General features: G+C 39.3%; 1 protein-coding gene and 1 long non-coding RNA gene across 42 annotated transcripts in view; one reads left to right on the top strand and one right to left on the bottom strand.

Annotated features, from left to right (window-relative positions):
• Positions 1-25,184, bottom strand: part of LOC100869770 (CUGBP Elav-like family member 1-A) — a 479,952-nt gene that overhangs the window by 97,540 nt on the left and 357,228 nt on the right. For all 41 annotated transcript variants that reach the window (XM_086913393.1, XM_086913415.1, XM_086913417.1 and 38 more), the window contains one exon: positions 8,050-8,132. In XM_086913393.1, coding sequence (XP_086769519.1) covers positions 8,050-8,132 — 83 coding nt within the window. The remainder of the gene's footprint in view (positions 1-8,049; positions 8,133-25,184) is intronic.
• On the top strand, positions 23,159-23,683 carry LOC147656829 (uncharacterized). The gene is made up of 2 exons (XR_015293702.1): positions 23,159-23,367; positions 23,464-23,683. It is a non-coding gene; the product is annotated as an uncharacterized LOC147656829 (long non-coding RNA).

Genomic DNA, 25,184 nt, shown 5'->3' with positions numbered 1-25,184 from the left:
TTCGTTCATAAAATAAATACAGAGAAGTATAGAAAGTGATCAAATTTCGATCGACGAATAAAATCTATCGAGTAAATAATCGTCACGTCTAATCCTAAAAGTAGCCTGTAAGAAACGATTAATTCGTCAGAGGAAGAGTATTTCAATGTTATCAATTCTAACACTATCATTTGAACAGACGGACACCGAATTTTTCGAAAAGAAAATTATAAAATCATTATTTTTCGATCCAACGCTTGAAAATAAATCGTGGTATTAATTTCGTAACGAAATCACCCCTTCTTTTCTTCTTCTCAAATATTCCTCGTCTCCCCTTCAACCTCACCAACCTTTCCACTCCTCCCAGGAGGAGGACTCGACGTACAATATAGGTCGTTCCTCCGTCGAATGCCTCCGGTGCGGAAGCAGAGTAATCTTCGTTGTTTCGCCGCGTTTTGTTCCGTTCAATGGCGAGCCGACGGTCGGGGATCGCGCGAATAAAATTAACGAGCCACCCTCTCTCCCCCCTTCCTCTACCCTCACGCTTTATTGTCTTCTTCCACGACTTCTACCCCCCCTCCTTTCACCCACCTTTCAACTTCTCCTATATCAAAGATATATATATATATATTTATATGCACAAGGTGTCCAGAGAAGAATTGGTTTTAAAAAATTTATCGCGATGGATAAACAGATTTTCCTCGACACGTTTCGGAATGAAACGGAGAAGAAGTTTTCTGGTTGTTGAGCTATACTCGATTCATGAAAATTCGGAACAATTCGAGATTAGATGGTGGTGGTTTCTGGATCTTTGAATTTTTAGAATTATTATTGCTATTAAATTCCTTTAGATTTTCTATATTCAGTACAACGTGAGGATGAAAATTTCGAATTGTGAAGGATTGGTTGGAGAAGTTGTTCCGACAGGGGAGCGGAGTGTGAAAATTTACGAGATCGCTTTTTTCTTTCGTGTTCCTGTAAGAAGAAGTGTGAATTTCATTTCGATCGATTTATACGTATGATACTTACCTCTGCCCTCGACTCGTATTTACTTCTTCGTTTCTCGAGCCTAGATATTAATCCTATAATCCGTTTCAAGGAAATTTTCGGTTTACATTCGACTTTTCCCCGAACAAATCCGATTTGATAATTTCGTAAACAAAACGCGAGGTGTCATTCTATTATCGAAAGTTGAACAAGAAGCACGCTTTGCCACAGCTGCGCGAATATTATATATTAATCATATCGGATATGATCAATCTCGATTCAGCCTCCTTCCTTTTTCGAATTTTCACTCGAGAGAAGTAATTTCTTAATAATTTTTGGGTGTTTTAGATTTTGCAAAATTTGCAACGAAGAAAATTGTGGAACGGAAGGAAACTTTTACAAAACAAGGATTACGATGAAACGGGTTTAGAATTCGTCGTTCGACAGTTTTGGGAAATAAATTTTCATCCGCGGGATGAAAGCATAATGCGCAATAAAGCAAATCGTGGGTTTTTTCGCGCCAATTGGGAATCGATTCATTTCGCCGAAAATGGTGGTGGTTTCTTGGCGAATGAATGGCAGGATATTCAAAGACTTCGCGTCCTATTCGATTATTTATATATTTCTGTGCAATCACGTGTTATTCGATTTCATCTGTGATTTGGACCGGATGACCTTCCATCCTTTTCCCTTCGTCGTTTTTTGATTAATTTTAAAACGAATGAAACAAGAAGAAATCATTTTTCTTTCGAATTAGAAGCAACTTCAAATTTGAAAGATTCATTAAAAGTTGAAACGAATACAACTTTCCTTGTTATTAAAATCGTCAGGGAACGGATCTTGCGATTTACATATTTATCAAATTTAATTTAATCTTCCTTTTTTCCGCGAAAAAAAAAAAAAGAAAAATAATTCGACTACAAACAAAATACATTCCGATTCGCGAAGCTTGTGGGTTAGTTAGATTTAATCGTGGCCATTATCGAGTTGGAAAATTATGAAACTTTTTTCCGTGAATTGAAATATTTCAACTCTTTCGCTCCTCCTCTCACCTTCGACAAACGATTACTTCTTCCTGTTGTTGATTAGCGTTGCTTGCCTTTTCCAGATCCACCTTCCTCTCTCTCCGAAACTAATCTCCAATTGATCGAGTCTTGCGGTGAATCCAATCCAAATATTCCCCCCCTCCACGTGCGTTATAATAATCAACAATAAAAACGAATTTAAAAATTTAAAAAGAAATTTCGCTCGATCGAAGAAGAAAAGAAAAATGGCAAATATTTACTCGATGGTGTGGGAAACAATAGATACAAAACTCGACGGATCTCTCCTTCCCCTCTTCTCGTCAACTATCCATCGACGTTGAAGCTTTTGTGGTGTATCGGCAGGCAGCATTACGGGGGAGAGACGCGGTCACGTTTGAAATCGATAGGGGCGCGTGTTTACAGGTGATCGATAGAAAGGAAGTGATATTGGGCGAGGTATAAACCTGTGGCGGTTCCTACTACCTTCCACGGGTAAAGTCTTCCATTTCCGTGTGCATCCCTTTGTGCGTGCACCATTCCATATTCCCATTTTCCGTTTCGCGAAATCCTTTAACCCTTTCGCCCTCCACAAGATATGCAGATCGATCTTTCCCTGGGAACGTGGCCGACATTTTCGAGAGATTCTTCGATAATAAAAATCCACCAGAAAAATCAGTTTGGAGAAAGATGATTTTTTTTTCAAATTTGATTATTGATTTTTCATCCCGCCACGATTATTATCGGATTATTATATTCCAAGTATAATGTTATTCGATTCCAAAGCTAGCATTCGGAAGGTTACAAGCTTTTTCGAATAAACGAGGCAGCAACTCTTTGTCGCAGTGTAAGGCCTGCTGACGATCCTTCTTCGCTTCCTCTCCTCGCCCAATTTCGACGTGGACAATTAAAAATTTCGAACGGGTGAAAGTATTTCTCGAGCGAGAAATACCTGTGGTGAACGAATCATCGAAAAAAGCCAACGATCGAAGAGCACAATGCGATCTCGAACGTCGGTGGTGGTAAAAAAAAAAAAAAAAAGGGAGGCGAGTGGGTATCGCTTTTATTAACGCGCCTCTTTGCACATTCGAGCGAATCAAAGCGCTCTCCCTCTTCCCCCGTGAAATAAATCTACTTCTCGAGCATCTGGCTGTGCGGTGGAGGGGGGCGATAAGGTCGCGAGAGTGGTTCACGTGGTCGTAAGTGGAGAGAGGGAGAGGGTGGGTAGGTAAAAGGTAACGAGGGTTTCCCGGAGCACTCGACTCATTTCTCTCCCCAACAACACAGACCTCTCGACGCCACTCGTGGAAACGAAATCTGATACGAGAAAAGCTAAACTCCTTCAAATGCACAAGCCCTCCCCCTCTTCCTCGTCTTCTTATCCTTCTCTCTCTCTCTCTCTCTTCATTCCCCTTTTTATTCTTTCCCTCGAAGGCTCCTTCTTCATCCAACCCTTCACCTCTCAGCCAACCCTTTCCATCGCGAAAACGTCGTTCTGCAATTTACTCTTTCCTTTCTTCTTCCTCCTTTTCTCCTCCAACAGTGTTTTAACCGCATTCTCTCTCTCTCTCTCTCTCTCTCTCTCTCTCTCTCTCTCTCTCTCTCTCTCTCTCTCTCTCTCTCTCTCTCTCTCTCTCTCTCTCTCTCTCTCTCTCTCAGTGTAGGCCGCGACTTTCACAGTGCTCTCCCTTTCTTCTCGTCCAGAGAGGGGAAGAATTCTTCCCCTCCCCACGATCGGATCCCCTCTCGAGAGATCCTCCGACTTCCGACTGTTTAACTCGCTTAATTAATCTCGCGGAGGAGTCGCTCTCTCGCGAGGATTTCGACTGCTCTTTCTTTCCGCGTGCCACGCGACCTTCTCCTCGGCGCAAGCTTCTCCTGGATTCGATTGTAGGATTCGTCCGATGGAATACTTTTTTTTCGATCACATCGAGAATCGTCGAGGGATCTCGAAAAGTGTTTCGAAAAGTGTTTCTATTCAAGCTTTTCAACATTTATTTTTCCTTCTCAGGTTCTGAGAGAGGCAAGATGGATTTCTTGTTTGGCGAACGAGGTTCTCGTTTAAACCTGGCCCATCTTTTTGAAAATGAGGCTTCCAAATTTTTCGAATTCAGTTTTTTCCTTTAAATTTAAATATTAATAGGACATTAACAGGGTCAAACGCGATTCTAAACTCAACATTGGACGAATCTGAAGGAAAAAGAGAGAAAGAACGGAAACAACGAAACTAAATCCAATCTCTCTCTCTCTCTCTCTCTCTCTTTTTTTAACGTAATAAGATGGAAATATTAATGGGAAGTAGGAGAACGAATCCAGTAGTCGGCCTCAATTATATCCCGCGAACTGCAATTTCGTTTCGTCTCTCGTTCGTTTTTGCAAACTCTGTACAATTTTTTTTTTTTTTCGAGGGAATACCAATCTTCTCTCTCTCTCTCTCTCTCTCTCTCTCTTTTTTCACGCTTCCCTTTTATTTTTCTTTTCTCGCGCGAACGTCCCCTCTATTTCTACTCGAATAACCAAGTTCATTTAAGGGAAAATGAATTTCTTCGTCGCATTATGAGGAGCTGTTGAGCAACCTCCAGACGGCGTAATAAGTCAAAAGAAGTTTCTTCTCGAGCGTTTGCCGAGTCAATTACCGCGAAATTTCTTATTACACGCAGACAGGAAACGGCTGCCAACCACCAAACCTTCGAATCGTCGAATGCGGCACGCCCTTTATTATTTACGTTTTAACGCGAGCAATTTCAACAACATTAGACTTTCATGCGTCCAATTGCGCGTGACGCGAATTCTCTTTCGAATCGTTGCCTGAATTTCACGCCCCTCCCACCCCCGCTTCTCGTTTCTTTCCAAGTTTCGTAATGTGTAATTTGTTATAGGAATATCGATCGAAAGATCCATACGTTTGTTCCATTTTTATTATTCGGAATTCGCGATAAATTGTGATCCTCGTCATGGAATTCGTAGGATAATCGATTTGGAATATTATCTATTAATGCTAGACGTCGTCGTGTTTTCGAAATATCATTGAAAATTGATTTTAAAACATGTGCAATTTATTACAATTATTGGTGTACAGTTGCACGCACTGCGATGAATGTACGTAGTAATTGTACACGCTGATTAACAATTACACGTTAATGAGAACGGTTGATCGAGTCTATTTTACTTATTAAGTGTAATTGTTCGCTGACAGCTAATTAATCGGGAACTTAATTTACGCGATTACGTTGAAAAATTATCGCTGCTTCGATCAATTATCTTTATTATACGACCTCGTCTTACGAGATATAAATAAACAATTGCTAATAAATTTATTTCACAAGTATTTATACTCGTATATATATATATATATATCGTAATCGTAAATATAAAAAGGAAAGGAAGTATAAAAAAACTTCAAGGAAATTCGAAAAAAAATTCTTCTCTAAAATCGAAGCTCTCCTCCTCATCTCCAGGAACAGAGAAATTACGCGAAATTACGTTAATTAACTCCATTACTGTCATCGTCGATTAATTTCCTCCTCCTCCTCCCCCCCCCTCCCCCTCTGCCCCACATCCTAACGCCAAACCGCGGGCGGTGAAGCAATTAGCCGAATCACAACGCCTGAACAATTACTTAAACGCAAAGTACAATAGCGTCGTACACGTCTATAACTGCCCTGCTCGCCCCCCACCTCCGCGAATACCGAGCTACCACGGAACGTGATATATCGTTCCGGGTAGCCAGTCGATTGCGTGGCGTATTCAATTTACGAAGCCTAATTTGACCAAGTTGCAGATGCAGAGATGGGGGGAGAGACAGGGAAAACCGCACGTGTCGTTCGTCTCCAATATGCTAGCCGGGCAATCCGTACGTACGCCGTTAAAAGCCCCAGGGTGTAATTTGTACGACGATAAATATTCCCTAGATTGTAGCCTGCTACCAGGACAGTGTCGCCGCCTCGCGACGATCAACGAGACTACGTAGCCTCGTGCTTTACCTCGTTACTTCCTCCTCGACTGATCAACGTTCGCGTTCTTCTCTATTTTCTTTTTTTTCATCGTTGACGGATAGGCGGTATTTTTAAACAGTTGAAACAGTTTTAACGTGTAGAGGCGTATGTCGATTAAAGTATATATTAATTATAATATATAAAGTAAATTGTAATATATATATATATATATATATATATATATATATATATATATTTATGAAATATTAGCGATTAGCGTATATTGCTATAGGTTTGGGAGCGTGAAATGAAAAGAGTAGTTATGAGAGTAATAATTTTTTATCAAAAATTTGAAAAATATTTTGTCATTCACCTATTCTCCACTTCCCCGAAACACGTCTACCATCTGATGTTTACCCAATACACCCTCCTCCCCCCCTTCTCCTATTTAATTATCAAATTCACCGATCAATAACCTCCATTCGTTCTTTGTTCCTCTCCTCGGAGGAGGAACGCGGCGGTCTGTGTCTCGATCGATGATAATTATTCTCGTAAATTCAAGCATAAATGCGCGCAACTACGGCGTAGACGGGGGGCGTGGAAGGGATCGGTGGGTTAAATGCTCGTAATGACGTCTCGTAATTGCATCGAAAGTTCGCGGGGAGACCGTAATTATCGTACGGCTGCACTTCCAACGATACCATCGTCGTCGCTACAATCGACGTTCGCTTATGCAAACCGTTGGAAAAAAATATTTTCATCTCCTCTGTCTCTTTCTTTCTCTCCCTTTTTCCTTCTTCCTCTTCCTCCTCTTATTCGTACTCGATTCGGCTGTTGCCGATTCGAAACGGGGTCAAGTGTCGCGAGATTGCGTCACACCTATCATCCAACAGCGATTAATCACGGATGACGAGGGTTCTTCGAGGTAATGGGGGAATAATCGGAAGATCGTAATAATTCACGTCCCCCCCTCCTCCCCCCTCCCCCGATTGGGAATTGATTCGTTAATGGATTGGCGGTGAATTTTTTTATTTTCGGTGAAACAACGAATAAACACAAATGATAGGAATTATCGGTGATTCCGAAAAAAGCTTGGAGATTCTCGTCCAAATTGTCCTTGTTAGATCAAAATTCGAAGAAGATTTGGAAAGATTGAAACGAATTGTAATCCCGCTCGAAATAAAATAATATAACGAGGGTCTGTCTGACATCTGCGTTCGCTCGCAGCGTTCGACGATTAGTCAAAGGAATCGATCAACCGGTTGTGCGGAGATTCGAGTAATTTATTTCAACGATCAGCCCTATTAATATTCATTATTCGGTCAATATCTTGATTATGCGAATCACCGGCACTCGGATAATTATCTAGGTAAGCGTTCATTATTCGGGTTGTACGAATGTACAACCAATTGATTGACGCGAGGCACCATCGATATTTTCGCGCATGTGGGAGAAATCAGATTATCAAAAATATGGAATTCCATCTTTTCGTTTATTCGGCAATTGTACACGGGAAAAATTTAATTATCGGGAAAATATATTGTATTTGGAAAAATGTGAAGGATGATAGATTAAAATTTCGATGATAAATTTAAACAACATCCTATTAATATATATACATATTTTTTCTACGCTCTCTCTCTCTCTCTCTCTCTCTCTCTCTCTCTCTCTCTCTATATATATATATATATATATATATATATATATATATATATATATATATTTTAACACGTGATTTCACAGATATTTTTTATTTCTTATCGTTATTAATTCTATTAAATATTGATACTCTATCGACATCAATAATTTACACGGGGACAGTTAATTAACCTAATTATGAAATAATGCGTATATATATTGTCATACATGTTAAATTTGAAATTATTATGCATGATTTATTCCACAATTTAATCCTCTAGTAACCTAATAATAGGGGTAATAATAATAACAACAATAATATTATTATCATCAAAAATAATAAATAAATAAATAATAAACAGAAATTATTAACTACAATTATTCTTATATACAGAAGAATTCATTCCTCTTCCTAACAATTAATCATATATATAAAAAAAAAAAAAAAAAAGAAACTCGAATTAATCCGTTTTATTAAGAAAACTTACCCCGTTGAAGGTTTTCACGTTGTGCAAAGCATTTTGGGCGTCGAGGGCAGCTTTCCTCGTGTAGAACGTTACGAAACAACATCCTGCAATAAGAAATACAATCGCAATTTATAATAGAAATCGAAACGACAATTACACATCGAGAAGAATCGACAAATAAAATTTACAAATTCCTCCTTTTGTTTTAATCTTTCTTAAAAAAAAAAAAAAAAAAAAAAAAAAAAAAAAAAACTCAACGAAAATGTCTCCCCTTCTCCACCCCCTCCCTTTGCAAGTTTTCCTCGATTCAATACCGGCCAGATCTAAACTTCCATCCGGAATTCGAAAGTTTGGAAAACGAGCGCAGACTGTGAAACGACCCACGGACGCTCTCTCCCCTCCATCCGAGGCTGGAATACTCCCCTCCCCCATAAACTTTCAGACGAGCTGCGTTTGTCTACGTGCAATGAGACCGACGGCGGCCACCTTCTATATGCACCCACTTTATTTCGTGAAGGTGGGGTGCAACCTCTCTCCACAATACACACGAGAAGGAGGAGGAGGAGGAGGAGGAAGAGGAGAGTAATACAACGGTGGTATCGAACTTTTGGAAACTATCGATTCCTGGGCTGGTTGGTTGAAGGAGAACCCCCTTCATGATGAGCTAGCAAACCGACTTTTCTTCTAATCGAGAAGAAATTTTCTTACATTGCATTTCTTTTTTCTTTTTAAAGAAAGAGGCCGTTTTCTCCTCGAAAAGTTGGAGAAAATATATCTGTTATATAAGAATATAAGAGTTCACTGGAATTTTATCTATAATTTTATTATTAAACGTTGCTAGCAGTGTCACTACACTTCTGTAGTTGGCGTCCTTTCGTTTGTTTTGTAACCCGACACGCGCGACTCACGTATAACCAAAATATAGCTAAATCGGTATATATTCTTATTCATCGTTCACCACATAATGCATAACCGACCAACAATATCTTCTTCGAATCGATTCTTAAGCGCGATTAAATTTTCAATCGAAACTTTGCTCGAACCACTCGTCTAAACAATATCACTATCGCGTAAACTAATCATAGAAAATTAATTCAACGCGCGATGGAAGATCGGTGTACAATCTACATAACAATAATGTTTGCCTCTAAGCTTGAGGCCGTAAGTTCTTGAGCTTGTTGTTTCGCCAACTTGGGGTAATTCAATCCATTATCCTGTATTTGTTCAATAAGTTTGGTGATGGCGCTACTTGAACGCCAATATTTACACACGAATTTCAATTCAATAATACAAGTTTAAACGCGTATATTATAAACAACGCGATTAACGATACAATAATCGTTACGATATAATTTGCATAGAAACAATTCCAATATATATATATCCATAATATCCAAAAAACTCAAATTTGAAAATTGTTCAAAATCGAACATGGAAGAAGCAACACTCATCCGTGCATCACTTTGTACATACACTTGGAAACTCGGTGAAATTCGATATCGAAACGGTGGCGTTACGTTGATGTGGATACGTTGATGGATGAAGTTTTGTAAGGGGAAGCCTTTGGAAATCTTTGGGGGAAGAAGATTGATTCGTAATGAGAGGCGATCCGATACGGTATCCAAGTAAGCAGTGTAATCGAAAAATAGGTAACAAGACACCTGTAGCACGGGGGGGGGAGGGGGAAGCTTGAAATTTTGTTTCTATGTAATTTTCGTTTCGCCGCACCTTTGTTCCCGCTGTTAACGACGGAGAGAAGAGCAACAGAATCTCCCCTCACTCCTCTCCTCCCTCTTCCACGTAAGCAAGAAAATGAGAAACTTGATACCCCGGCATGGCAACAACACATAATCGACACACCGGAAACCCGTTCCAATAGAATCGAGTTTCGAGTTCGATGGAAGGATATTTCGCGTATCGATGTCATCAATTATATTATCTCGTAACGAAGATTAAAACAATTTATCGCTCGTTCAAACGATTCGAATTCCTTCCCTTCGTTCGATTTTCCTTAGAAATATCGCTTCGCGAATAATTCTTTGGCTCTTTGCCAAAAGTGTGTAATCTTATAAAGCGTGGAATAATACACTATCGAATTAGTTAAGAAATTGATGGAGAGAAATAGCGATGAAAATAAGAAGAGTGAATGTGTTTTAATGGAATTGACTTTAATAATATTTAGACTTTAATAATATTCGACAAATTTTCCTTCTTTATACGACACGTGAAGTATAAAAGTTTTACACGTTAATTTGAATTTGGCAGAGTATCTGAAAATGATCGAATGACGAGATATCGTCGAATCCTTCATCAAAAAAGAAGAATAATCGTTCATCGAGAGGATTTTTGAGGGGAAACGATGGACGTGTTCGTGATACGTCAACGGTCGGAATTTCGGTGAATTAGGAGAGAGGAGGGGAAATTATGTTCCGGCTGGTAACTAATCTTGAGGCATCATCGCTCGATAGACCTTTAAATCACATCGTGCAAACTACCTCTCCCTCCTCGTCTAGTTGCTCAATGGCCACCCTGTAATACCCGTGTCTACAAATGACCCCATTCGTCGAGGTGCCAACACCAAGCCCCCTTTCAACTCGTACTCGTTCCTCTACCTCTAAATACGCGGTGGAACGGCCACCGTCTTACCGGCTGCCCCTTTTCATCGACCGCCCCCTACGCCCAAACGTATTCAACATTTATAAATTTCGTGGCGAATCGTGGGGAATGGTACGTCGAGAATTGATTTTGGCGCGCGAGCGTGGAATCGTTAAATTGAAATTAATCAATAATATTAATCGTCAAAAAGGATAAAAAAAATTTCGCACAACTCGAATCGAAATTTTCTATTTGCTATAAGCGAGTCACATCGTGTTTCGAAACTTCGTTGAAAAATTTATATTACGCTTTACCATCTGTCGATAAGAGTAAACTTTCGTAACTGGGAATTTTATTACGTGAATCGATAATTTGAGCATCGTCAAAATTTCAATGAATCATGATTAATTGATAAGGCAAAAATCATTTAATTTTACGCCTCCCTTGTAATGATATCTATATCAGAAAAATATTGGTGTAGTATCCCACTCCTTCGAAAAAAATTCCACAGAATTCCTATACAATTTCCCCTTTTCTCCCCCGAAAGAGGAGTTAACCAGCCAGCACACTGGCCGAGACGAGAACGAGGGTGGGTTGGTTCCTGCTTTTCGATCGTAAATATCAATGGCCGCGTCATAAATGTAATCAAAGCATTGTAGCAGTCGTTGGAATAAAATCCATCGAGCCTATTGGCTTATTGGGCTGGCTGGCATTACGTTGACGAATGGCGGGCGGGCAGCGCTTTGAGCATTGACGAATCGTGGTGAACTGTCGTGTGAGCAGTCGGCCCTGTTAGGGTGAAAGCCGGCGTAAACCGGAACGTGAAGGGTGGCGGCGGTCAGGGCAACTCTGATTTATTCGCAGGTTTGTCGAGTGGTAGGCGGCCTCGTGTTACCCCCTCGTGTTGGACCGTTACAAATTCAGTTGGAGCAATTTTTCTTTTTTTTTTTCTTTCTTCTCACTTGACGTAGAAAATTGTACAATTTTGACGAGAAGAAATTTCGAAATTTCTTTAAAATTTGTTTAACTTAAATTTCAATTATTTTATAAATCTTCCAAGATACCTGAATCGTGGAAAATCTCTTTAGAATCGAAATTTCTTTAAAACGTGAAAATTTAATTTAATTCAATTTTATAAATCTTCTGAAATACGTGCAACGATGATGCGCCAAACGTGTAACTGAAAACGATCGCGTTATTTTCACCCGTGACAGGGGTGGAGCATTGAAAAATTAAAGCGTTTTAAAAGGAGACTTGAGAGAGAGATAGTTTTCATTAAAGCTTCATTTAAAATAAAATAGAAGGAAACGGTTTGATAACGAAAACAAACAAAAAAAAAAAAGAGGGGAAAAAGGTAAATGCAAGAGAATATAAACGAACGACAAACAGGGAAACAATATTTTTGTTAAATGGAACGAATGGAGGTGGAGGAATGATGCTTGAAAAACGAGAAACGAGCCGGGAATATTTCCAAAAATATAAAGATAATGCCCCGTATTATAATAAATAAAAATATCGTTAATGGATGTTGCATTACAATTGCATTAAAAAAATATATGGAAATGTATTATAAATTAAACGAAACGTATTAATATCTAATGTTCAATTTTTGATTATATTTTTTATCAATTCTTATAAATCCAGATAGTTGGAAAAAAGATGACGTGTGTGCAGTCCAATGGAATAACCGCCATATCTCCTTATTATAATCTTTCGTAAATTAAAAAATGAAAAGACACCCAAGAATCAATCTTGAGAATAAAAGAAATTCGTATATACTTTCACATTCGTATCTCAATTCATATCCTCGATACAAACATGTTCTTTCGTGAGAATAACGATTAGAATTTATTGTTTTCGATCTTGCATGCACAGTTTTCGAAAAAACTATATATATTAATCGATAAGTAAAATTTTTATTCCTAACAATATTTTACACTTGCCAATACTTCGAACGATTGGCCATTCTTTCTGCAATTATTTCGAGAGACGATTCGAGTAAAATAATTCTCTTTGCAAGCAAGTAACGAATCGAGGGGAAAAACGCGTTAAAACGATCGTGGAATTACGAATGGTCGTATTGCGACTGTGCAGATTGAAATGAACAATTAATGAGTAATTTATTAATCTCTTGCGTGCGATATTCGCGCGATTTCCGCCCGAATTATATAATCTATGCGAATAATCAGGCGATTGCGTCGAGTTTGTAATTACGTACTCTCCACGAGTAGCTAGAAATTCGGGAAATTGGGCGTCCATTGAACGAAGAAAGCGGGGGTGAACTCGTATTTATATACCGTTCTCGACATTGAAATCAATTTGAGCCAAGGTAAACTCGTTATTGACACGGCAATAATGATCGTTAAAGCAATTGCCAATTATTCGATATTGTTCATTCACGATTCTTGTTTCGGCTATGAGCGGAATCGTTGATTTGTTATATTTATGTTATATATTCAGCTGGGCGAAATTGATTAATGGAATATAGAAGAGCGTGCGTGCGAATCTCGTGTACTTTTCCAGTTGGAGGAGAATAATTTAGGAACGAAAGTGAAAGAAAAAAATATTATATTGATATTTTTAATCTGATATTCAAATTGTTCAAACTTCTACGCGAATATTTTCGAGATATTCGAATTCTTGTATCCGGTGTTTGTACAGTTCAAGATAACCCAGCTTTTGTTTGTACGTTTTCTGAAAACATTCCTGCGTGTTAATTTCAAAAAGATATCGGAAAAAATCCGATATTTGTTTTTCAACCATAAATAATTCGATTCGTCAATATAACTAATTGGAAAGCTGCCTTTAAAACGTTGCTATCCGTGTATCTATCATATATTATCCATATACGATAATATTATATTAAATTATATACAATTACTGTTTTGTCCATTCAAAATGTAGGATTAAATAATACCAGAACAATTTAGACACTGTAAATACGACTTAATTTACTGTATGTATTTTCATATTATACCAGAACCTAGACAAATTCGTGATAATAGAAAGAAATTTGATTCTCCAATTCAAACAAGTTATAAATTAATTGGGTTGAAAGAAAACGAGAGACTGTTAGATAAGTTATAGCTGAGAATCGTATCTGACTCATACGTTATTGGTACACGTTTCAAATTAATGGTTGGCGATAAAATTGAGTGAGAAAGAGAGAGAGATTCGATTTTCCAACTACTTCGAAACGAAGTAGTTCACCGTTCACCGCGCCACAAGTCGAGAGTTGATGGGCGTCATTATGATTTGCAGAAACGGGGGGGTTTAATTTGCGCCCCGAAAATTACCACGTCTACAAAAATCATGGTGGATAAGTAGAACGAATCCGGATGGAACGTCCCCGCAGCTCGTCATTACGAATTCCCAATTGACGTCGTAATTATCGCTAATTGGACTCGGGATTATGCGACACGCCTCGCGTGAAATGGTTGTCGTTCGAGTCGCGAATTATGCATCGCCCCTTCTGGAAACGGAGCCAAACCATCGGGATGACGAGCGAGCGTGGACGAAGAAAGCGACAGGTCCTTCGGGGGACGTCGAATCCGAGAATAGGAGAGAATGTCGGGACGCCAATCACGATGTCAATACTTTATGACCTGTCGCCGATTATTTTTAAAAATGTACGATTCCTTCTTCTCCGATCACGAGAATTTCCATTTTCCCTTCCTTTTGTGTATGCAAAAGGGAGAGAAGCGATGTAAAAAAAAAAAAAGGTAAGACGGAAAATTAATATCGTTATTGCTTACTCGTTTAATACTAATCTGGAATTTAGATGAATTTCAGTTTCAAATGTTCCTCAAAATTTATATATAATACACTCTGCGTTGTGAAAACACTCGACCATGCTTTCAAATAATTAAAAATTGAAGTACTTCTTTCTTCTTCTTATTCTTAAATTTGTCAATAGTAGATGAATTTAAATTTGTATCGTAATTGACACCATCTCGCCAATGCCATTCTCCTAAGAATAAAAATTAATTTCCTAATTTCGTTCCCTCTTATCGAAGTTTCCACGAGTAGAACGAAATTACAAATCCACTCTATCGATACGTCATACAACGAACCGTTACAGTACCTCGTTGTTGTCGTCCGTTGTTTTCCCAAGTCACGCTCATTAGAGATGTAATTTTTTCTCGGCCGAAAGCGCGAACACGCTTGTTCCAAGTCGTACGAGGCTCGTCGAGCGATCCCAAGCGAGCAGGATCGATACTTCGATACACGCCGATGCGTGATTAGTGTCCATAGGGAAATCTAGCGACACGTCGCTACGTGAGGCAATACTTGCGTGCATGCCCCCTGGCGGCGCTACTTTCCACACGCTTCCTACACGCGCAGCGCCATCTTGGATCGTGGTATACACTCGCAGGGACGACGCACGCGGCCCGATAATTCCTGGTCGCGACGTGGAACCGATAATACGCGATCCACGATTCTGATGAATCTAATTAACGATAATTTCCGGGAGGGGTTCGGTGTGCGCGGTTTTACGCAAATATCTATTGCCCGCTGTTTCGGGATTGCTTCGTATTAATAATCGAGAGGCTGATTGCTCGTTAAACACGGGACAGGTCGAATTATTTAAACGTTGAGAATGTTCGTGTTCAAAATTTGGTAGGCTTTCTTTTTAGGTTATGCGGTGAGGTTATTGTGAAAGCTGATCCGACACGTTGTTTTTCGTTGCTCGAGTAAAATTCAAGTGGGTGAGGTTAGGAAGTGGAATATACAATTTGGTGGTCTAATTATCAAAGTAATTGTTTAATTATTAATAGAAGGAGAATATTTATTGTAATTGTACAATTCGAATGCGACGAAAGAGATGTTCCAAGAGAGTTTTTACACACGAATTTACTTTACAAACGAATAATCGTGACCGTATCTTTGAGTAATTTCTCCTAGATGGAATTTCTCCAAATCATTTACCTAACATCATCACGTGATCATCTTCAAATCCGATTAATACGGTTATCTTCATCCCTTAATAACCGTGGACTACATAACCCGTTCAATCGTACAAGCATATATGTGTATGCTCCCGATCTCCAATGCGGGATATGAATCTTACAAATTCTGATCTCTCGAATCGGTGATTACCAACAATTAATAAGAAATTTAATAATAGATTTTATTTGGAAACTCGTTTATTGCTATAATTACGGATGAAATATTTTAGAAATTGCTATTGATTTCTGACAGGTTTATTTTATTAAAGATTCTTTACTATTCGTGTATATTCAACTTCCAATTGTGAGTATATTCACATATTCGAATAGAGAAATTTTCTCAAATAGAATTTTTACATTATTCAAGTACTTTAGGTTATTTACTATAACCTAAAGATAAATGCATGGCTAAAAGAGGAAAGACATTGAATCGAATATATAAATCGATTCTTTTATCAACCACAGAACTTAATCTGATCTAACCTTTTTGAGTCGAATTATTGTATTCAAAAAATAAGGTAATCACTGTGATGTAATATGTTTAAACGATAATATTGGGTTTTAAAAACACATTTCGATTCGAAAATCACCACATATAGAATGATCATAATCCTCGAACGAGGGTCCATTGACCGACAAGGAACAGATTTCCAGCCAGGATGCATCCAGTTCCACGCTCAAATACTCGTTACAAGAAAACTCGAGCAGGGAATACGAGTGTGGAAAAGAAAACATAAATTCGACCTGGCTCGTAAATTGGTGTCATTCTTCGCGTATCTAAGACCGTGTGTTCTGCTTCCGCTGCACCTTTTTCCTTGTCATCCATTCCCTTATCCCGACTCTTGCCAACAACTTTTGGTCCTCTTTTCCACGTCCGATAAGGGAGGAGGACGAGCGGAGTCCACGGAGACGTCGATAAAGATATCATCAAAGCGAAGCATCGATCGTGTTCATAAATTCGGTGTCCAACTCGTACGGGCCAACTGTCTCTCTCTCTCTCTCTCTCTCTCACTCACTCACTCACTCACTCACTCACTCTGTCTCTCTCGAGCGACGTAGATTCCCCATCGTATCTTATAGATTTCTATCTCAGCTTTATTTTTTTGCCCTTCTTCTTACCTCCTTATCTCGATCTCTTTTTCTTCCCTCGATCCAATCCATTCTTCTCCTTTATTCCTGTTTTCATTTTTCTATGAGACACCCTTTCTGCTTTTATATGACCGCAAAGTACCATCTATCCTCCTCTCTTTCTCTCTCTCTTCTCGATCTTTCCCGCTTGTCCTTTTGGTTATTTTTCCTTCGCCCAGATTTTATGATCGTTTCTGTTCGAATGTATTTTCGTGGTACGGAAAATTTTCAGGGAGATTGATACATTCAAAGTTCTCTTATTTGGATCTTTTGTTTATTTTTTCGTAGGTGGAATACACTTTTGGATATGAAATTTTTTTTGAGATTTTTTGAGATACTTTGGATACGATTTGTTCCAATATCGATCGTATCATAGTGTTTAATAAAAATTTTTTCGATATCATAATAGGTGAATGCAAAGCACAATTAATTTGAATACTATTTAATTATCAGTAATAAGTAAATGAAATCGGATGGAATGTTTTAACCGAAATAACGGTTTCACTTTGAAATCGATATCTCAATATCGATCTGGCTGCCGAGCAGCTGATTCTGAGTCGAGGGAAGGTTCCTTAGGGAAGTCGGCTTTGTTCTCGAGCTAATCAGAGAATTTACGTTGCTTGATCGGTCAAAGGTATCCTTCGACTAGGCAACCCTGATGCTCATTTATACGTAAACACGTAAACAACCGACACTCGAGCACCGATTTCACTCTTGGGTTTGCACCTTGAAATGTGCAATTCTATGTTAGAAATCACGCGGCTCGAGTTTACCTTATATAAAAGCCCATATTTCTTTGTAAAGAAATTTGAAAAATAAGTATTTGTTTACAGATACTTAATAGTAATACTTTTTCATTGAAGTAATTGAAAGAAACAATTGCAACAAAAGTTTAAAGGAGATAATTTATAATACGATCGATCATTAATTCTTTTCTATATTGGGCAAAATATAAAAAGAATTTCGAATTCTGATAAAAATATAAGGAGATTAAACATTTGACTTTTGTATTTATTCCATAAATATCCAATTTGCATCTCAATTTTCCAACACACATTTTCAAGATACCTTAAAATATTTATCAAATTTTTTTTTTAGAAAACAAAGATAGCTTATTTAATCCTCTGGAAAGAACTGGAGAAATAAAATGATAAAATTTCAGTTTCTGTTGGATAGGAAATATTTGAATACCGAGAAAAGACACCTCATCCATATTTTAATCAGCATTTACCATCTCGCTTCATCCGAAAAAAAATTCTACGAATCGCCCCTCCCTCCTTTTCATTCACTTCTGACAATCCTACCATCTGAAAGGGGGCGAAAACTACCCACCAAATGACCCGAATTCCCTTCGATTAATTCATACTTTAATCCGAGGATCCCCGGAAAAGACAAAGTTTCAATCGATCCCCGAAACTCGCAATCAGCCGAATCAGCAGGAATCAATTCCCGTCGTCGTCGTTTCTGTAAGACAGTTCTCGACTCTGTACTCGATATTCCGGCGCAATCAGCCTTGCCAAGAGACATCATGTCGAAGATCAAGAAGGGGAAACGGATAGGAGGAAACAGGAAGTCAGGATTCTCAGTCGATCGAAACTCTTCGAAGAAGTATTATACAAAATTTTACTCGGCAAAAAAATTGGAAAATTAAAAACTTTTGAAATATTTTCTTCTCTTCGTTCGAGATATTAAAATTATATTTTTTAAATATAAATTTTATCATATACGATTTTAATAGGCTTCAAAACCTTATATTCGTTATAAAATCACGAAAAGGATTTTCTTTTGAGAAAAAAAAAAAAAAATCCACGCAATCAATCAAATTCCATACAAATTCCCCGCCTCTGACTTAAAATCGGAATTTTCGTTTCAGAAATTCCCCCTGTTCGAATACTTTCACGCACCCTCTCAATAACGTATGCGCAAGGAGTTGGTAAAAGCGGCTGGGCGGGAAGACGGTGTTCAGGGGCCAGAGATGGTACGCAGAAGCGACGCAAGAGGGCGACGCTGGAGTACAAAGAGATTGCTCCAACCCAATCCCGAAGATACCTCGCCACGGGAATGAATGAAACCACCAGACAGACTTTCCTTCTCCGTTTCCAAGCTTCCTTTGCGAGGAGGAGAGCCGAGATGTATATATATATATATAAGAAGAAACGATGCAAGAACGTGAAATCGAAACGTGCGAGGTGGTTTGAATCTCGCTCCATGCTTTACTTTGGCAGCGACGAAATCGAAGGGGAGGTGGAGGAGAGAGGAAGGAAGGAAGGAAGGAAGGAAGGAAGGAAGGAAGGAAGGAAGGAAGGAAGGAAGTTCGTGGCCCGGTTTCGAAGGATCAGCGAAATGGCCTTACGTAAACAAATCTCGATCGATCTATCCAGCCCCCCCGGGAATACCTGGAATGATTTTACGTGACGACGAGATACTTACTGGGTTTTCAGGCCGTTCTAGACGGAGAAATATAGGGGAGGGGAGGAACGGTTCCTCGATTTTATCGCGGATCCTGGCGACACACGGTGCACACGGAGCTGATCCCAACGCTGTGGGGATTCCTGGCTGGTGTGTAGCTGTTGGCTGTTGGATGGATGGATGTGAAAGGAGGTCTCTCGCTTTTTTTACTTTTTCTTTTTTTCTTTTTTTTTTCAAATGGAATGGGATCGATCGAATATTGGAGGAGAGCGAGGTGAAATTTTAGCAGTGGAGTAGTTTTCGTGGAATAAACGTAATTTTATTAGTTCGCAAAGAAATATGTAAAATATTTCGCAACAAAACACGGAGAATATTTTTTCACCGTATTCAAATGTAATTCTTTGTTCTGCTTTGTTTAAAGAGATGCAGAAGATTCGAGGAAATATTTTTTGAATTCGAAAACGTGCAAGTAGCGTATTAAAGTTATATGGAAAAAAGGGGAAAAAAGTTATGTTGAAACCAGGATATTTAAATACACGACGTTTGTCGATCGAGAAGCAGCAACAAGATACACTTTTATTCATTCAGGATCATTGATATTCCGAACGCGTAAAAGATGGCTTTCTCCCGCGGGATAATATTCCTTTGGAATTCGGCTCCTTGCTTCGGTTTCCTTGCTCTACCCCTTTGCTAGTAGTCCCTCGTTACGATTATTCACGGGAGTGGCTGCTGTGCTCGAGTCAGCCTACGACATTCCTATTTGTCGCTACATCCTCCCCCCTTTACTTTCACCCTAAACCAAACTCCGCCATTCTTTTGCCCCAAATATCTTGCAATATCACATCGATGTAACATCGATGCAAGACATTCGTGATACACTTACACTCACGTTTAAAAAAACTGCTTAATTTCAACGTAAGAAGAAATACCGCTCTATCTTCCTTATTTCTCAATAAGAGGGACACCATTCAACGAAACCATCCAACTTCCACCCGTCAAACGGAACCATCGATCACCCTTCGATCAAACATCACCACCACCACCTCTTTTCCAATCTCTTTAAGTTGGCCGCCCGAGTAATCATTCTCCCAAGGCGCACGTCTGTCTGGCTTCGATCAGCTGCCGGCCACCAGTTTCAATTTCTGCCTCTCCTAAGGAGATTAATCGAGGACGTCGGCACTCTCGGCCGTCTCCACGTATCACCCACACTCGGTTTGGCCCGGATTGCCAACAGGCAGTTAGTTAGTCACCGCTCCCGCTAATATCTCGGACGATATTAATCCACGCCGGGTGGAACGCGTGGAGGAACTCTCCTCCCCGCACGACGGAGCCCCGAGTTAGGCCGTCGAGGCGGCCAGATGGCCGCTGCCTGGCCGACGATGATCAACTGCGCGGCATAATAAACGGATCGGTTGACGTCAACGCCAAGAGCGAAGGGAGCAGGTGTCCAAGTCGAGCTCAAGACGCCCTCTCCTAATCGCGCGTTTAATTGCTTCGATCAAGATTCGAGCTCTTAGCTCTTCCAAAAGAAGTTCTTTCCAAGTTCTTGATTCAACCGAAATCCGAAGCAGCATCTGTCATGCAAAAAAAAAAAAAAAAATTGGAAAGAATGGAGGGCGAGATCCTGTTCGAGCAAGAAGAAACGGCAAATGCAGCGGAAACGACACTTGGGAGGAGGAGGAGGCCACCTTGCAGGACACCTTACACAGGCTATTTATCTTCGCATCCGCCTTTGGAATAACGCATGGCCACGCAGGTTGCATAATAAACGGATCAATCTCCGTCAACGGCAGTATAACAACGGCGGGAGCGGAGGGGAGGGGATTGCAGCGCCGCCATTGGCTAATAATATCCGCGCTACGAGCGGCGATACCCGTGACAGACGCGTTTAATTACGTTCGTGACAATCGTTCCCCCGGATCGCGCATGCGCGAAAGGAGGCGGATTTAGACGCGCGGAACGGATGTCTCCGCGCGGACATTTGTTATTCCGCCTGTCACTTCATCATATCGTGCCTCGCCGCGCCTCGTTTATCATCCGGATAGATATCTCGATTATAACCACGCGGTGAATATTGCCCGCTCCGCTGTCGATCCGCTAATCGCCGCTTCGATCGCACGACTCGTCTCTCCTTCGTTTTTGTCGAAGAAGAGAGGTTAGATACGACTGTCTCGCTTGTTTCGGGAATTTATATTACCCGTTAATACTTACCGTAAATATTTTAATAAATAGGGAATTATCAAATCCCCTTGAGGGAGGATAAATTCAATATTGCCAGCAGAGTGATAAATGATCCATAAATATTCCAATCGTACGAGTGTAAAAAAAAAAAAAGAGAGAGAGAGAGAAGAGAAAAAGACAGAGGAGAGGAGCGAGACGCTATTTTACCGATTGCTATAGCTGCTCGGGCGGTAACAGGGAGAGGCTGGGCTCTGAAATTTCAACGGAGCGACGCGGGAGCTCGATGGGATCCATTCTGTTCCGAAACCGCATTCGTTGCCGCGAAAAATCCCTATCGAAAAGGTGCATAATTCGAGTGGAAAATCGTTATCTGCCAGGAAATTGCGACCCCCCCTCCCGCAGTGACGATCGAATGACTGGAATTCGCCATTCGAGCGAACCGGGGAGGCTGCTCGTAAATATCTTTCTTCTTCTTTTTTTTTTTTTCCACTCTCTTTTTCTCCCCTATTTTCCCTTTTTGTTCCCTCCTTCGTTACACCTCGCGGCTCGGTTCACGCGAGTGCGGAGCAACGATAAGCAGAACGAGACATTATGCATGCCAAAAACAGCAATATCGGGGATACGAATGTGCCCGTTTCCTGGGGGATACAGTAATACGAAGAAAATAGAGAGAGGTGGAACGGTTATTGAAGGGGGAAACGGTGTTAACGGGTGGAAAGGATTTCGAGATTTGAATAAAATTGGGAATTAACATCGTTTGAAATTACTCGACGCGATATATTTAACACGTTCGTCGGCCAGCGTGATTTCGTTGAGTTCCTCACGGGGCCCGAATGTTACTGTAAGAATGCCTCTACTTCTACTTCTTCGTTCGTTTCCAATTTTAAGTATAAGCCTCCTATATTACCATATTACCATATAATTTTAGATTTAAAATTGTATAAAAACGCAGAATGATTCGCTAACAAATCATATTTGTCCCTCCTTTCTGTCTCCATTATATTCTATTATATTCTTAAATTTTAAATTCTGTGATTTCAAAGTATATTTTATCTTTTAAAATTCCGCTTTAACTCTATGCATTCATATGCCGCCATATAATCGCTATCCTATATTTTATTATTACATTAATAAATATATGTATTTATATCGGTAAATATATGTATAATATAATTATATATACAATATAATATAACATTCTAAGAGGCCTCATCTTGCTCGATTGATAATTTTCTTAAATATAAATACAAATGATTAAAATCTTACTTTTTTTGAAGAGGAAAGCGTCACCCATATATGTTAAATCAAAATATCCGAAACGAAAGAAAAAGCGACATACACGGGTGCAACATCTAGCGAAAAATTTTTAATAATCGGTTCGAAAAAAGAACCTTTGCCCGATCCTTTATCCTAATTGGATATCGCCCCCCACCGAGCGCGTTTCCATCACGAACGCTGCAAACGTGGCCAATCAGCAATTAAACTGTTAACCGACCATCTCCGCCCCGACAACTTCTCGATCCCAGATTTATCTCCGGGATCAACGATACACGATTAAGAAGCGGCCCTCGTATCCCCGTGTTTGTTCCGCTCCGCTATCGAGCCGAGGATCGAGCTCGCGCGGCAAGTGGATAGGAAATCGATCGTGGAAGGCCGGACGGATAAGCGGCAATTATTAGAGTTACCGGCACGTGTATCGTTCGTTAGCCGATTAAGGTCGGTTGAAAAGGAATTCGACGGGAGGAGGAAGAGCCATTACTTCCGCCGCGCTGCCAACTTAACTCTACCTCTCCCCTCCTCCACAAATGTGCAACTGTACACGGTGGAGGGAGGGCTTTGCTTGGCTGTAATATTGCCCCGGGCAATGTGTACCGAGTGTTCGCGCAACGCGTGTGCAACAACCTCGTGTGTACAGCGACCATTGTGACAGCGGTTCTCAACCGAGCGGGATCGGTTATAATGGAAACGAAATTGAACCAGTTTTTGATCTTTAAGTTGTCACCTCGTGTGTGTGCCACTCGTGTTCGTGTGGTTATCGATTTTTTTGCTGGGAATATACGTTAATTTGCTATTTTTAGTAAGAAAAATTTGAAAAATGAAATATATAAATGTGTATAAAGTAAATTTTAATTATAATGTATATACTGAAAGGGGTTAAATTTTCTTTTTTTAGGATAAAGAGGATCGATCATCGTAAAAATTCATTTTTTGGTTTCGATGATTATAATTTGAAATTTAATGTAGATCTAGCTCTAATTAAATTCTAAATGCAGAGTAAATAAATCGATATTGAGTTGTACTTGAAGATAAGGTATCATGTAGATAAAGTATGGACAGATGATTATTTGGATATTCGATATGATCGGATTAAAGGGAATTATTTATATCTCCAACTATACGCGTTTATATTGATTTATTAATAGCGATACGATTCTAGTAAAAATAAAGCCTTCCATTTTTTTTCCTTTTAGTATTTCCTTTATCATGTTCTCGTTACAATAATCGATAGAAGGGTGTACGTATCAGTATACTTTCGATTCAGTTATAATAATGACAAATAATAGAAAAAGCTTTGTAAATCGAATTAAAAATAAAACTCGAAAAAAGAAAATAGAGATTCAAAATCGTTAAAACTAAAATAAAATATTATTTACACGTTGTTAACGATAAATAAATGCTTCGATAAAATTTCAACGTGATTAACATTAAATGACGAATCATCCGTCCATCTTAATTAAAACTCGAGAGAAGAACATTTTTCCCTCAAAGATATACTTTGTCTACCACCAGCTGTCTAACTTCGCTCGGTCGGTGAAACCGACGCCATTCAACTTTTAGATTACAAGCGAAATAGAAATAAAAGCAAGCGGAGGACGACGGAATAAACACGAGGATCGCGAGCCGTAGGCGATTTCGACTCCAGCGCCATCTCCTTTCTCCCTCTCGTCACAAAGTCTGCGAATGTAATTTCTTCCGAAACTCCGTTTCGGTAAAATGACACTGGCTCTCCTCTGTAACATTCTCAACCAGACCAAGAAAACTCGTTTTTTCTTTGCTCTCCTCCTCCTTTTTCTTGGTCTCGTGACTTCGAGACTGTCTCCACTCCCTTATCTCATCTTTGAGGGTGCGGTGATGCAAACGACGAAAAGAAGCGCGAAACGTGGAAGCTGGATAATTTGAAGACGCAACCAAGAATGATTCTTATTTATCGGAGCTTACCGGATGTTGTCGGATTCACGTCGAAAAAAAAAAAAAACCATCGTAACACGAGGATATTGAGAAATCGACGATCCTTGTAAATACGTCAGAAATTATTATTGGGAAATTATTGTTGGATTACAACGATGAAGAGAAATTTTAAATTTAATAACGTATAAACAAAAAAAGTTTGAAAAAGTTTTCTTCCTCTTTTGTGCCAGAATAATTAATAATAAAATAATAATTTCTTAATTATTATTTGAATATAGCATCTCATGTATAAAAATTTTTAATATTTTTTCATATAATAATTGCAATTTTTATTATTGTAATAATTATTGTAACAAATTTCTCATTTCTCGATAATTTTAACAATTTTCTAGAAACAAAAAAAAAAAAAAAAAAAAAAAGAAAACCAAAAAATACACGAACGAGAATGGACAGTATTCACTCGCTTAAACATCTGAATATAGGTCAAAATCTCCGTGTCATTTCACGGAATCTTCAATTTTAAAAATATGTCACGAAAAAGGCTCGATTTCTTTAGAAAGAACGTCTGCAAGAAGTCACTCACTCTTCCATTCATATCACCGTTTGACCGTCATTATTTGTCAACGCCATCTCTTCGTTTCTTCTCTGCTCGGTTCAAAAATCGACGACAAGACGGTCTTTCACGCGGACGAATTCCGAGATCAA

The sequence above is a fragment of the Apis florea genome, unplaced genomic scaffold, assembly GCF_048593485.1.
Source record: "Apis florea isolate Af1SG1 unplaced genomic scaffold, ASM4859348v1 contig_3496_pilon, whole genome shotgun sequence".
Lineage (NCBI taxonomy): Eukaryota > Metazoa > Arthropoda > Insecta > Hymenoptera > Apidae > Apis > Apis florea.
The sequence above is the reverse complement of the archived record's forward strand: the minus strand, read 5'-3'. Positions and strand labels throughout refer to the sequence as shown.